The sequence below is a fragment of the Terrapene carolina genome, unplaced genomic scaffold, assembly GCF_002925995.2.
Source record: "Terrapene carolina triunguis isolate 2854851 unplaced genomic scaffold, T_m_triunguis-2.0 Scaffold69, whole genome shotgun sequence".
NCBI lineage: Eukaryota > Metazoa > Chordata > Testudines > Emydidae > Terrapene > Terrapene triunguis.
The window spans coordinates 64,382,647-64,396,476 of record NW_020664420.1 but is presented as its reverse complement, the minus strand read 5'-3'; the positions used below and the strand labels follow the sequence as shown (position 1 = coordinate 64,396,476).

Sequence of the window (13,830 nt, the reverse complement as noted above, 5' to 3'; positions counted from 1 at the left end):
AATTCTCATATTAATCCCTATCTTCTCCAATTTAACTAATAATTTCCCATGTGGAACTGTATCAAATGCCATGCAGAAATCCAGGTAGATTAGATCTACTGCATTTCCTTTGTCTAAAAAAAAAAAATCAGTTATCTCAAAGGAAGATATCAGGTTGGTCTAGCATGATCTGCCTTTTTGTAAAACCATGTTGTATTTTATTCCAATTACCATTAACCTCTATGTCTTTAAATACTCTCTCTTTCAAAATTTGTTCCAAGACCTTGCATACAAACTAACAGGCCTGTAGTTTCCTGGATCACGTTTTTACTCCCTTTCTTAAAAATAGGAATTATATTAGCAATTCTCCAGTCATAGTCAATCTGTTTACAGGTTCATTAAAAATCCTTGCTATTGGATTTGTAATTTCATGTGCCAGTTCCTTTAATATGGCTTTATGGATCAGTTACAAACATACTGAAAAAAAAAAAATTAAGAGTAGCTCAAATGAGACAGTCATAATCCTGGTAACCTTTTTCATTGCAAATGGTCACAATACAATCAAAGAACTGTAGAGATTAATGCCAGTATTTTCAAACCTGAAAGCCTTAAATTAGGCCACTTAGTAGAAGTGACCTGATTTTTCACCTGGGGGTGGGGGGGGGAAAAATCAGTCAACTTTTGCTTAACTATGGAATGAAGGGCCTAATTTTAGGCTGCAGGTTTGAAAATATTGGCCTAAGCCACTAGTGGATTCTGTCTAGATTGAGTTACTTTATTTGATGAAAAAACTGTTTTGTCATAAAGAGAAACCCACAAGGTTATAATAAAATATTTGTCTATCACTGTTTGCAATCTCAATATTATCAGCATAATCAAACAAATTAATTTTAGGAGCAAAACCGACTTCTCTTTTGGGGATGGGGAAAGCACAATTAATTTATTACTGTGAAATTTTAATGAACTTTTCAGGATACGGTATCAGTTCAAACACCAATACAGATCTATTGAAATTTTCAGTGATCAGTGTCAACAAGTAAGCATTCTTTCTTTAAGAAGGCTGCAGTCAGCTTGCAATCATCTATTCAGCTTCAAAACATGAGTTTCAGGTAGTACACTTGCCCTTCTTCCCCTTTCCAGTTTTTCTGCATCATTATCACATTTCCCTTTTATGTTTTTCTTGCTCTGTTGAGATGTGAAAAACTCTCACAAAGAGGGGGAAATGACTGCACACAAAGAGCAGATATATGCACAAAGTAAACACAATGAAAAAACTGAGGGGAATAACTATTTTCCTCCAGTCTCTGTAAACTATAGTCATTTTAGATGTTACTTGTAGTCAGAAGTTGACAGTGTCCTTGTAAATGATAGATTGCATTAGTAACAGCATGTCCGTATACCAGACCAATAAGTCAATTATAGCATCTAGCTGGGAGTTCTCACAGAACCTCCGATTTATACACAAAAGAAGATGTTAATGTCTATTGGGGATTCAGTACAGAATCCATCCCACCCCCAGTATGCTAACTCCATTTCTGAGTGATATGTTCATAATAAAATATGTGAAAGGCAATTGCTGGATTTGGAATGCTAAAATCCAAAGCTAATGTCAATTCTGAGTAACATATAATTAAAAAAAGAAACCTGGACAAAAATATTTCTTGGAACCATCAGCTTCCCTCATCAGAAAAACAATATTCTGGTGTCTCTGATTTTGCATTTATATACACAGTTACATTGCAGGCACCTCCTAAGTAAATGTACTAATGAATTTCATTTTTCATTCTTAAAGACATGTTCCAGCACACTTTTTGCACTTTAAAAATAACTTGATAGAAACTGACAAGATTTCACCACCACCAAGGATAGGATTGTTATCCACTCTGTCAGATTCAGGACCAAATGTTTCTTGTCAAGAAGAATGTTTGGTTCAACTGGTATTATAGTAGCTCACCACAGTACCTTGTCTACATGGAAAATTAAATCCAGTTCACAGACATTTTCAAAACATTTGTCTAGTGTTTCCACGAATACCTGTGGAAGAAAAAACAAAGCAAAAGGTCAAGGTTTAAGAGCAACTCAATCATTTCATTATTTATGAACTTCAAATGTGGCACATATAGGAAAATAGAGATCATGTAGATTTTACAAGGCCTAGTGTATCTGAAAAACATGTGTGGTTAACACTATTATTGGGATCCTGTATGCTGGCAGGCCCCAGGAAAAAGAGTATGTGAAGTAAGACAGCTTTTAATACAACTCTGCAATGTAGCCAAGGGATTACACACATACAAAAGTTAAAGAATATTCACACATTGAAAGAACACTCCAAGAACATCTATACTGCAATTTTATGCAGTTGTGATCTGAACCATTTCTTCTAATTTTACTGGGATGCCAACTATCTAGTAAAAATGAATTTCAGCTGTTTATTTTTACTAATTAATTATTTGTATTCCAGTAGCCCCTGAGGGCCCCAGCCTGCTTCCACTTCTCTCACAGAATCTCGCCATTTTCTTCCAAGAGAAAATGGCTAAAATGTGATGCGACCCTCCCACTTCCCTTGGCTTGCCTTCTCTTCCCCTCCTCCAACTCTCTCCTCCTCCTCCCATCACAGAGGCAGAAGTTTCTCATTTAATTTCCTGCTCCATCCCCTCCATTTGCCCCAGTGACCCCATCCCATCATTTCATCCCCTCCCTTATTCTTCTCCTTAACCTCTCATGTTCCTCTGGTTCTTCCTCCCACCCCCATAATACAAGCATGACTTAGACTCTCCCCTCCTAAATAAAACACCCTTGACCCCACTTGCTTCTTCAACTACTGCCCATTTCCCTTCTCCCTTTCAACTCTAAGAGCACGGAACGAGCTGTCTATAACTATTGTCTGAAGTGCCTCTCCTTCAAATCCATCACAGACTGGTTTCAGCCCCAGCACTCCACTGAAATCACTCTTGCCAAATTTTCTAATGACCATGTCCTAACCTAAGCTAAGAACTTGTTCTCCATCCTCATCTGTGAGGGTTCCACAAGGCTCTGTCCTAGCTCCCCTTCTCTTCTCCCTTTGCATCTTATCTCTGGGTAATTTCATCTGCAAACACAAATTCAATTACCACATCTCTGCTGAGGACTCATAGACCTGCTCAAGACCTGTCTCCTTCTGTCCAAACTAAAATCTCAGCTAGTCTCTCTGACATCTCCTTGTGGATGTCTAGCTGTCAGCTCAAGCTCAACACAGCTAAAGTGGATCTTAATCTTCCCCCATACCTTTCCCGTTACCTTCTTTCTCAATCACTAGACAACACCACCATCCTGACAGTCACTTAGGCCCATAACCTGGGTGTCATCTTCAAAGTGAACCTCTCTTTATGTCTAAGTCTTGCAGATTCTTTCTGCATAACATCTTAAGATACAGACTTTCCTCTCCATCCATACAAATAAAATTCTCATCCAGGCTCTCATCATACCATGTTGCAATTACTGCAAGATCCTTTTATCTGGCCTTGACAAACGTAATCTTGCCCCACTCATATCCATTTAATATGCTGCTGAATGGATCATTTTCTTAGCCCATTGATTTGACCAAGTTGCACCTCTCTTTACATCCATCCACTGGCTCCCCCCTTCTTTATCGCATCAAACATATGCTGCTTGTATTAACTTTCAAAGCACTTCACAGTCTATCATCTCTCATTCACTACTGAGCTGTTGACACTTATATCCAACTGGCACATGCCAGCCTCCACTGAAATTTCTGAAATTTTCAAACAAACATTGTGCTTTCTCCCATGCTGTTCCTCATGCTTGGGAAGTGCTTCCCATAAACATCTGCAAGGTTGCCTGATTACCCATCTTTGCTATGATGCCTATACAAAATTTGACAACAGTTAAGCCGCCAATGTGCTGAGACCACTCTCTATCATGCTGACCAACATGGTCTCATTGTTTCCATCTGTATACCCATCTGTTGCCTCTGTCTTAGACTTAGAACACACGCTTTATGGGCCAGGGATGCCTTTTTGTTGTGTGTATGTTCTGCACCTAGCACAGTGAGGTTGTGGCCCATGACTAGGACTCCTAGGCTCTACAGGAATACAATAAATAAAATAATCTGCACATAAATAAAAAAAGGATTAAGGTCAAAAAAGGATTTTTGTGTGTGTGTGTGTGTGTGTGTGTATGCATGCATATATATATATATATATAAAGCCAAATCAGTTATTAACAGTTTGCTTTACATACAATGCACAAGGTTTCATTTTTTATCATTGCAAGTCCTCCTCATTATTTGCAAAGGCCTGTTAATTACTATGCAAGCCAGACATGCCTTTCTGATTTGGGATAGGAGATCACACCACATAAAATTTCAATTTTGAGCTTATTTGAGCCCAGCCCAATAAGGAAATCTTCCATGTCCATAACCAATTTTCCTACTCAGCCAGAAAGGGGGTGGGGACGTGGGGGGATTTTCATAAGTTCCAACCCTATCCCATTGGAAATCAATGGGAAATTTACCACTTCAACACAAATGCTAAGGGCATGCATGAAATTTTCAAAAAGGTCTTTTACTCATAACATGTTACTATTAATTTCCATTTTAAAATCAAAACCAATTTTCTCTCTAGTGGAGTTACAGAAGTATCATTATTTAGTACCAGCACTGAATTTAAGCAAAAAATACTGGAACTAACTCCACAAAGAGGAGTTGAAGACCAGGCTCCCCATGCACTGAGTGGGGAGTTAGGCACCTAAGAAAGGGATTCACAAAAGCCAAAAACTGAGCAGGGAGCTGCCTAAGCTAGCCAGTAGAAAATGCTGAACCGGGGCAGGGCTTAGGCCCATCTCCTCAAAGGTAGTTAGGTTCCTAACTCCAGCTCAGAGAACCTCTCTGTGAAACCTCCTGGTATGGGCAGAGGGTGAGGGATTGACTGACTCTATAGCCAAGTGGTTAGGGCACTCCCCTAGGGAATGGAGAGTCAGGTTCAAGTCCCTGCTCAGATACATTATTATTTATGCAAAGTGGAACAGCTTCAACAGGAGAGACAGAGATATACCATACTGTATCCAATAGCCTGGTGAATAGGGCACTCACTTGGGATCTAAAAGTCCAGGGTTCAAGTCCCTTGCTCTAAATCAGGCAGAGTAGAGATTCAAACCACATACCAAGTAAGTAGGGTGACCAGACAGCAAATGTGAAAAATCAGGATGGGAGTGGGGGGTTATAGGAGCCTATATAAGAAAAAGACCCAAAAATCGGGACTGTCCCTATAAAATCGGGACATCAGGTCACTCTACAAGTGAATGCTCTAACCACTGCGATATTGGGTATAATGGATGCACATGCAACTCCCAACTACCTAGTTCCCGGCTGTCTTTTATGCAGGGCCTGATCCAGTAAGCATGCTCAGAATAGGTCCCCCGGGTAAGATAGGTAGGGGAAAGCCTAGTTTGAGAATTCCATTAGGGCTTAGGTATGAGCTAGGGTGCTAAGTAGCTCAGGGCATCAGGACTGTGCATGCCCACCAGTGGAAAGTAGATGCCTAATGAATTTAGGCAACTACAGGGTTAGATGGCAGCGAGCAGGGGTTGAAGATCTCAATGGTGCCTAAAGGTTTAGGTGTCTATGCCTCTTTGTGGATCTAGACCTGTGTTATTTCTTAAATGGATTCAATACAAGAGTTACTATGACAATTAACCTTACAAATAAATATCTTACATTTAATTGAATAGTAACTCCAACAAGGTGCCTCTTTTCTTCATGCTTAAAAAGTACTAATTTTCTTCATATAGTTAACTGTTAAGACACAAAATGTCTTCTAGAAACAGGGCAAGTTTACAAATGATTAGTTCATATGTTAAACTACTTAAATGATGTTTATAAAGGGGCTCAGAGAAGCCAACTGACTTCCCAGGGGAAATTCTCTTAACTTGTGTGTGCCTCAAGGGGGTTGTATATATAAGGGTAGTTTTGTCTAGCATTTAGCCACAAAGAGAAAATAAAAAAGAAGTGTATCCTCTAGCTAGAGGAACAGTTATCCTCGTGTTATTTATGTTTAGAAGTTGGGGGTGGGGAAAAGCACAGTTTTCCATAGCACAGACAAGAAGATATTTATAAATTCTGACATTAAGACACTCATTTAGTGCTTTGAAAAATGTTCCTTTATACAAAATGACATTTTAAAATAAGACACAAGAAGAGAAGTGTCTTCAGTAGCAATTTTTATATTCACAGACAGGGGAATAGGAAAGGAGCAACTGAACAGTATTTCACTCTTAAATTATCCCAACAACTAGGACCTCTCCTCACAACAGCCTTAGATCCGTAACTTCAGTGGCTGCTCTTAAAAAAAATAGTTAATTAATGCAAATATCAAGGTAGCATAATTAGTTATCTAAGACAATACAGGAAAGTTTTGGAAGATAACCACCGAAGCCCAAAGACCTCTGTCTACACGGCATGATCATTAAGCACTAAATACACTGGTAAATTAAGAGAAAACTATTACTTTTGCAGAGCCCCACAGCTGGAATTTTCACAAGATTTCTATTAATAAATATTTGAAATGTCTCAGTCTTCTACTGGTAACAGCTGGGATTATGTGTGACACTGGTAGGGCAGAAACCCAGAATCAGACTGTAAACAGGTTTATAACCTTTTATGTCATACTGATTTTAAAAAGTATTACTCTAGAATACAAGTTATAATAAGGGAGGTTAATTAAAATTAAGTTTTATTTTTAAGTCTCAGAATAACTGCATCAGTGGATAAAATAAGAGCCAACATGCTTACAGCACAAAATTTATTTTAGAGTCCAACAAGTGCACCAAGAGATAAAAGCGCACAGATCTCAAACAAGGCAGTAATTGCTTCAGATCTAGTAGCACTTATGGATCATAAGAACCTGGGGCTTCTTTCTCCTTAAGAGAAAAACTAGTTCAAATGTACTACAGGGATACCACTGCAGCTGAGACTAACTACAGGACACTAAATTAATCATGAAACTGACATCTAAGGAATTGCTGGCTACCTACTGACTTTCACAAAGCAACTTCATAAAAAAGGTTGAGCAACAATGCAGAAACAATGTGAGTCACAGAACTGAGAATTAAAAATGAATTCTGGAGTCAAATAAATCTCAAGCCAAGACCTGGTGACTAGAGATGTAGAAATACTGTGTTTTCCATAACTAATTATGATCCAAAGTGAATTTCTAGCACCCCCTTGTGCTTTACTTTTAGAATTACATGAACTATTACAATAAAGCTGTATTTTATTTTTTGTTTTAAATTTTAAACAAATATTAATAAACCTAAATATATACAATACTAAATATAGCATAAGCAATCAAAACATCAGCTTGTTCTTAGTGTTCTGGTAAGACAAATTAAGAGTCCATTGTCAGCATCATGGTCCACTGTGCTCAGCAACATACCAACACAGTCCTTGCCCTGAAGAGCTTCCATTCTACACAGACAAAAAGGGGGAGAAAAAGAATACACAAGCAGGAGACTGGGAACTGAGGGACAGAATGACTAAATGACTTGCCCAAGATCACACAGGAAGTCCATGGCAGAGAAGGGAATTGAACCCAGATCTCTGAAGTCCAGTGTTTTAGCCACAAGACCATCCTTTCTCCTCTTGCATTAAATACTCACATTCTATTACAGCATTAACAGCTGAAAAAACCAGATATGCAATCAAATGCATCTAAAACAGATACTATAAAACGATAAATCTATATAAGAAATATTATGGAATGTCTACTTCAGATCTAGAAAGTCCTGTTTGTATTTGGTGTCAATAGACCTACTTTAGGTTTTCTTAACTCAGGTTTTGGTGTGTCACCAGATCTAAAGAGCACTAGCAAACCTCAAGAAAGATGAAGCCAGTCCACCTGTGAAAGTGTTTTCATTGCAGTACAAGCTGTAATGTCATCATTCAAACAGCTGCCTCAAGGTGATCTCTGATAGATGCATGGGACAATCATCCACACATTTAATACCTAGATGGTTGGACATTAGTAGTTATAGCAATAAATACATGCAGCACCACCACACATGGGGCTGACTTTGAATGAAACTTGGAAGCTCTAATAGTGCTTAGTATAACAATCCACCTAGTGGAGCTGGTCAGCATGAGCACATTACACTTAGGGTGACCAGATGTCCCGATTTTATAGGGACAGTCCCGATTTGGGGGGCTTTTTCTTATATAGGCACCTATTACCCCCCCATCCCGATTATTCACACTTTCCCTCTGGTCACCCTAATTACACTTGTTCTACATAAACCACACTGACTTCCCCTCTGCTTCTGGGTGCAATCTGAAGTATCTGTTTTACTCTGTAAAACCTTATATGGTTTAGGAGGTGGACGCTTTAGGGACCATATCATTCCCTGTGCACTATTAAAAACTGCTCAAGTCAGCTGAGATGCTTTTGCTGACAGTCTTTTTGATCACAAGCTCTTTCAAACAGGGTCCATCTCTTCTTATGTTTGTGCCAGGTGCTGCACAACAGGACTTGGGTACTGATATCTGGGCACTACTGTACTTGAAGTGCTACAAAAGTTAACAAATTCTTTTGAGAATTTCCAGTTGCCAGTACATAAGAGGGGGGGTCAGACTGTGGAAATCACTCCCTCTGGTGTTCAGCCAAAGCACAAATTTGTCAGTTTTCAGGCAAATCTGTGAAATGGACCTTAACTACAGTTGATTTTTTTAATTTTTCAATTTCATCAACCAGAAGGAAGTTTTTTGGATTTCTGCCCAGTTCTAACCTAAACTAAAAGGGCTGACCTCGTACTAGAGCCGGTCAGGAATTTTTCAACTAAAAACATTTTCATTAGAAAATGCCTATTTGTTGAAATCAAATCTGCTGCAGGATAGGGTTGGTTCTGATGAACATCCTGTGACAAAAAAAGGTTGAAAGAAGTTTTGAAATTGCTGACATGTCTCCTGAATTTCAGTTCAAAATTTAAGTTAATTTACAGTAAAGGAAAAAAATGTAAAGGAAAAATGTAAGTGAAATGTTTTGAAGTTCTCAAATGTTTCAACTGACCCAATCTGAATTTTTCCCTGGATTTCCGGTTTGTGAAAATTTGAGAGAGACTTTTTGTCCCAAGTTGAGACAGAAAAATTTTCTGAAATCTCAAAAGTTCTTCCAGAACAGGAAAATCATTTTCCACCCAGCTCTATCTTGTATCTCACATGCCTGTTTGAATTAACATTAGGCTTTTTGGACCCCAGACTTGTTAAAGATTACAGTAATCTGTTGTCCCAGGACCTCTAAGTTTAGTGCCTCTAAAGACTGCAATACTTGCATCCACGCAGAGCGAGGTAAATCACATGCATCTACGGTCATAACAACTTGACGTTAAGAAATTAAGAAATCCATCTTTCAGACCAAACTGCATTATGCCTCCCATAAAACTGTCTGATTGCACAAATGCAACTTGCAAAGCTCTGTACAGCTTGTAACCACTGAGATCTCAAAATTCTTTTTGGGTACTTCATGGGGAAGTGAGTCTTAGAAGTCATGAGTATACATAAAGGGTAAAATTTTCAAAAGTGCTAAACTGACTTAGAAGCTTAAGTCTCACTGAAAGTCAAGTCAAAAGGACTTGGCACCCAAATTAGTTAGATTCTTTTGAAAGTTTGATGTGACTCTCCCTCACACTAGCATGGCTCGCTGTTTGCCAAGGTTCTAGTTTCATTTTACTTACTGTGGCTATAATATCATAAACTCTACTGAGAGAAAAAACTGAACCAAGGCCTTGATTTCCTCTTGTAACACTTCAAGGGAGATTTAAGAATAACTCACATTTAACCCTGTAGACTTTACATACCCAGTGATAATGATGCGAACGCATAGAACTCTCCCTTTTCTAGTTAATCACAAATACTGATACAAAGCCTTTAAACAATGTGTATAGAGCCTTAAAAATGATTGTATACAAGAAGTGTAAAATTCATAACACTAAAATGTCTACATTATTAAGGTGAAAGGTTTCACTGGTATGTCCTGACATGAGACTCCTTTGAGGCAGAGACTGGAACCTGGGCAAACATGTACAGTATATCCTCTGAGTGAAAGTCAAAGATTAATATCCATGGAACACTCTGATCTGCTAAAGGTGACCTAAAAAGCATTTATAAATATATTGTTTCCTTCACAGTCCTAATCTGTTTATGTTTCCAAGCATTAGAGCTTCCACACGGAAGATGTCAGATTGGTATTGGGAGATGAAATGGCAAAAGCATCTCTATCACAAGAAGTACTTCAACCTATGAAGAAGTTTGAGAACAAAGATTTAATGTTGATATTTTATGATGGTTGCAGACCTACCTAAAGGCTTTAATATGCATAAAGCCATTGTCCTGAAGTTACAAAAAGGAAACACAGGCTAGACAATGCCATTGGATAGTGGAATTATTGGGAGGTTGCTGAACATCATCATTGTACATATTCGAGCTCAGCAAGAAAGAAATCAGTTGGAATTGCATAAGTGGCCCTGCAAAATGCAAGGGATCAGACCGGATAAGTCAAGTGGTCTTTTCTAATCCTATTGTTTCTAATTAAGAATGAAGATGTATGTTTTGTAGATAAAGTGAATATTCAGAAATACATGAGAAGTTACATTAAATATTAATGTGCTGCTCTTCTCACTTTGTAAATATTTTAACACATTTGAGTAAGAAGATATGCTACAAAACAAAGAAACTCTACTCTGTAGAGCAAACAGCTGTGAAAAGATGATTCATTGTATGTGGTATCCAATAGCTTACACAGTTCAGACACTACAAAATGCCAAAGTGAGCAAAGAGGAAACAAAAATCCAGGAAAACAGCCATTTGAACTGAATGAATCTGTTACCAAAACTAGACCCCAATTCTCTGCAAAACTGCAACAAAATATGGCAGATTATAATTTAGGCTCATTACCTGTCAAATGAACTGTTTTCTTACCTAAACATTAACTTGGGAAAAAAAGAACTTTCTCTAGTAATGGTAGGAAACTGTACAACGTTTAACACAAGTATGTTGTACTTTATACTGTAATGGAAGTCATCTTTATTTTCAAGCAATTCAGAAAAAGGTAAGCCTGAAGGCAGAAACACCAAGTATCTTTAAAAATATGGAATTTCCTTTATAAGCAACACTTACTTGTATTAGGTCTAAAATGCCAAGTTCACTTTCTGAAGAATCCACACAGAAGACAAAGTACAACGTGGCATAGTGCCGGTAGATTAGTTTGTTATCAGATCCACCTATTAGTCTAAATGAAGAGATAAGCTAGGTCAGTGTCAAGACAAGATGAGCAAAAACTCATTAACAGCAAATTATAAACTTTTCAGGATACAGTTTAAATTACATCATGAAATAAGTATATGTTGAAAATACTTCAGCCATTAACAGTATAATAGAGAACCTCATAATTTAATGTAAAAGTGCTTTTGAAAAAAACAAGCCAAACCAACATGACACCTTAACTCTGAATTGTAATTACTGTTAGTAAATATCCTCATAGACAGTAGTAAGCACACTAATATATGCACCTACGCATCAGGACTATGGCAAACAAATCAATAAGGACACACTTCCACTAAGATGTGTGCAAGTTTCACTCTGTGACATTCTAGCAGGCACTGTGCAGAGAGTAAGGAATATTACTTAGAAGGGGGTCACATGCTTCAAGCATCTTTCCTAGTCCCACTCAGGGGAGCCATTGAGAGGAGTTGAACAAATTTAAGTACACATGCATTGAAGTTAATGATTAGTACACATGGATTACACTGCTATTCACTTAAACCAAATTTATGGTCTTAGTGATAAACTGAATAAATACAGCAGTTGAGCTACAGAATATTTGACATTACAGAAAGTATGAGTGCACTGCACCCAACTGGTTGTATTACAATATTAAAAGAGATGCAGAAATTTAAATTCCTTATACTTCTCCTTAATCATCAAGTTAGTGAACTACAAAAGGAAGAGTTATCTTAAGTGAATCAACGGTGATATGCTTCAGCCCATCCTCTGTAGCCTCCCCCTGAGAGAAACTTTTAACTGCAAATATCACAAGGCATGCATCTCTCTTCTTTAGGTGGCTAAAAATTCTATCTTAAGCAACAACATGGCTCAAGTATAAAATGAAAACATTTTGTGGCACACGGATATACAGGTATTAAGCTGATGATTCTGCACATTGGGGGAAAAGCCATTAAAAACCACTCCTAAGCAGGATTTACAGAAGAAATCACCAGAGTCTAATGGATCACAAATCTGCACAAAGAAATGATTCCTCTAATTTTCTATTCTTTATTTGTAAATTAAAACTATTAAGAATCTTTAGAACACCTGCACTTTCCACACAGCTTCACATTAATGCTTGAAAATACAAGTCCCCTTCTCCCAAATAGCTAAACAAAAAATGTACAGCGTTTTTGTGATTTGCAAGCAAAACAAAAACAAAAATGCAAAGTAAAGGTTGATGCTGTGTCCTTAATTTATGACAATTAACTAGATATTGCAGTGCATGTGAAGTTGTTTCACACTTATTGCTAGAACCCCCAAAATGTGCAAATTGCTCTATAGAGATAGAGGAAGACAGTCCCTGCTGTGAAGAGCTATATCAAATGGGGACTTGAAGAAGGGAAACAAAAGTTGAGCTTGTGCCACCCACCCCCACACTTTGGGGCGCTTCCTTATGATGTATAAAAAATGCCTGAAAGGGTGAGCTTTTACTCTGTGGGTTTTTTTTTTTTAAACATTAGAAATTCAGTTCCTGTCCAGCCTGGAAGACTATGCTAACTGGAGAACTATTGCAATGATACTTCTAAGAGTGAAGAGAGCAAAAGTGGAATAATTAAGAGGAGAAAGGATTGTTAGTCAAAATGTTAGGCCTTGTCTTGACTAGGAAAACAGGTCATGGTTGGTAACTTTGACCATGATTGTGCTCCAAGTATAAACACAGCTTTTAACACATTAACTGGCTTTAGTCAACCCTAGGCTCCCACCATAGAGGAATGCGGCTAGTTAACTCGTGTTAAGTGTCAAAAGTGGTCTACAAAGAGACCAAAATCATGGCAGCTAAAACAACGTCAATCATGACCTCTTTTCCCCAAAATTGTGTTTTTGTTATATCTATATGATTTCAATTACTAAAATTTAATGAACGGGTCTTTTATTTCAGCACTTCTGCCCTTCTGTTAATGTGTGAGAACTCACAATAAACATGCTTTAAGTTCACAGGGGGTAAAAAAACCTGACATTTTTACCTTGAAAAAACTTTACCTTAAAAATCCGAACACTATTTCAGCACTGACAACACCTGTCATCAAAAGTATCTGCCTCCCTATCAGCCACCCCAATACACCAGAGGAAAACACTCCACAGTTTTAACCAAAGGTCAAACAAATATGCCTTATTTAAACACCAGGCTCAGAGGGCACAATTAAACTAGGAAAAACAGCCATGTTTTGAAACAGTAGCTAAACACACTGTAAACAAGATTTTGTACCTAGTGTAGACAGGGCAAGTCATGTTTAAAAACCTGCTAGATGGGGGAAGCCTAGGGTTGACCATGGCCAGCAAACGCAACTTGCTGTCTACACTGTGCAAAAGACCCACTTTTAAAAATGTAAAAAGAACCGGAGTACTTGTGGCACCTTAGAGACTAACAAATTTATTAGAGCATAAGCTTTCGTGGGCTACAACCCACTTCTTCGGATGCATATAGAGTGAAACATATATAGAGGAGATATATATACACACACACGTACACAGAGCATGAATAGGTGGGAGTTGTCTTACCAACTCTAAGAGGCCAATTAAGTAAGAGAAAAAAAACTTTT

General features: G+C 37.9%; 1 protein-coding gene across 1 annotated transcript in view; it reads right to left on the bottom strand.

Annotated features, from left to right (window-relative positions):
• The window catches only part of AP3S1 (adaptor related protein complex 3 subunit sigma 1), a 40,126-nt gene that overhangs the window by 18,780 nt on the left and 7,516 nt on the right, over positions 1-13,830 (bottom strand). Inside the window, 2 exon segments of the mRNA XM_026649207.1 lie at positions 1,942-2,013; positions 11,141-11,301. Coding sequence (XP_026504992.1) covers positions 1,942-2,013; positions 11,141-11,301 — 233 coding nt within the window.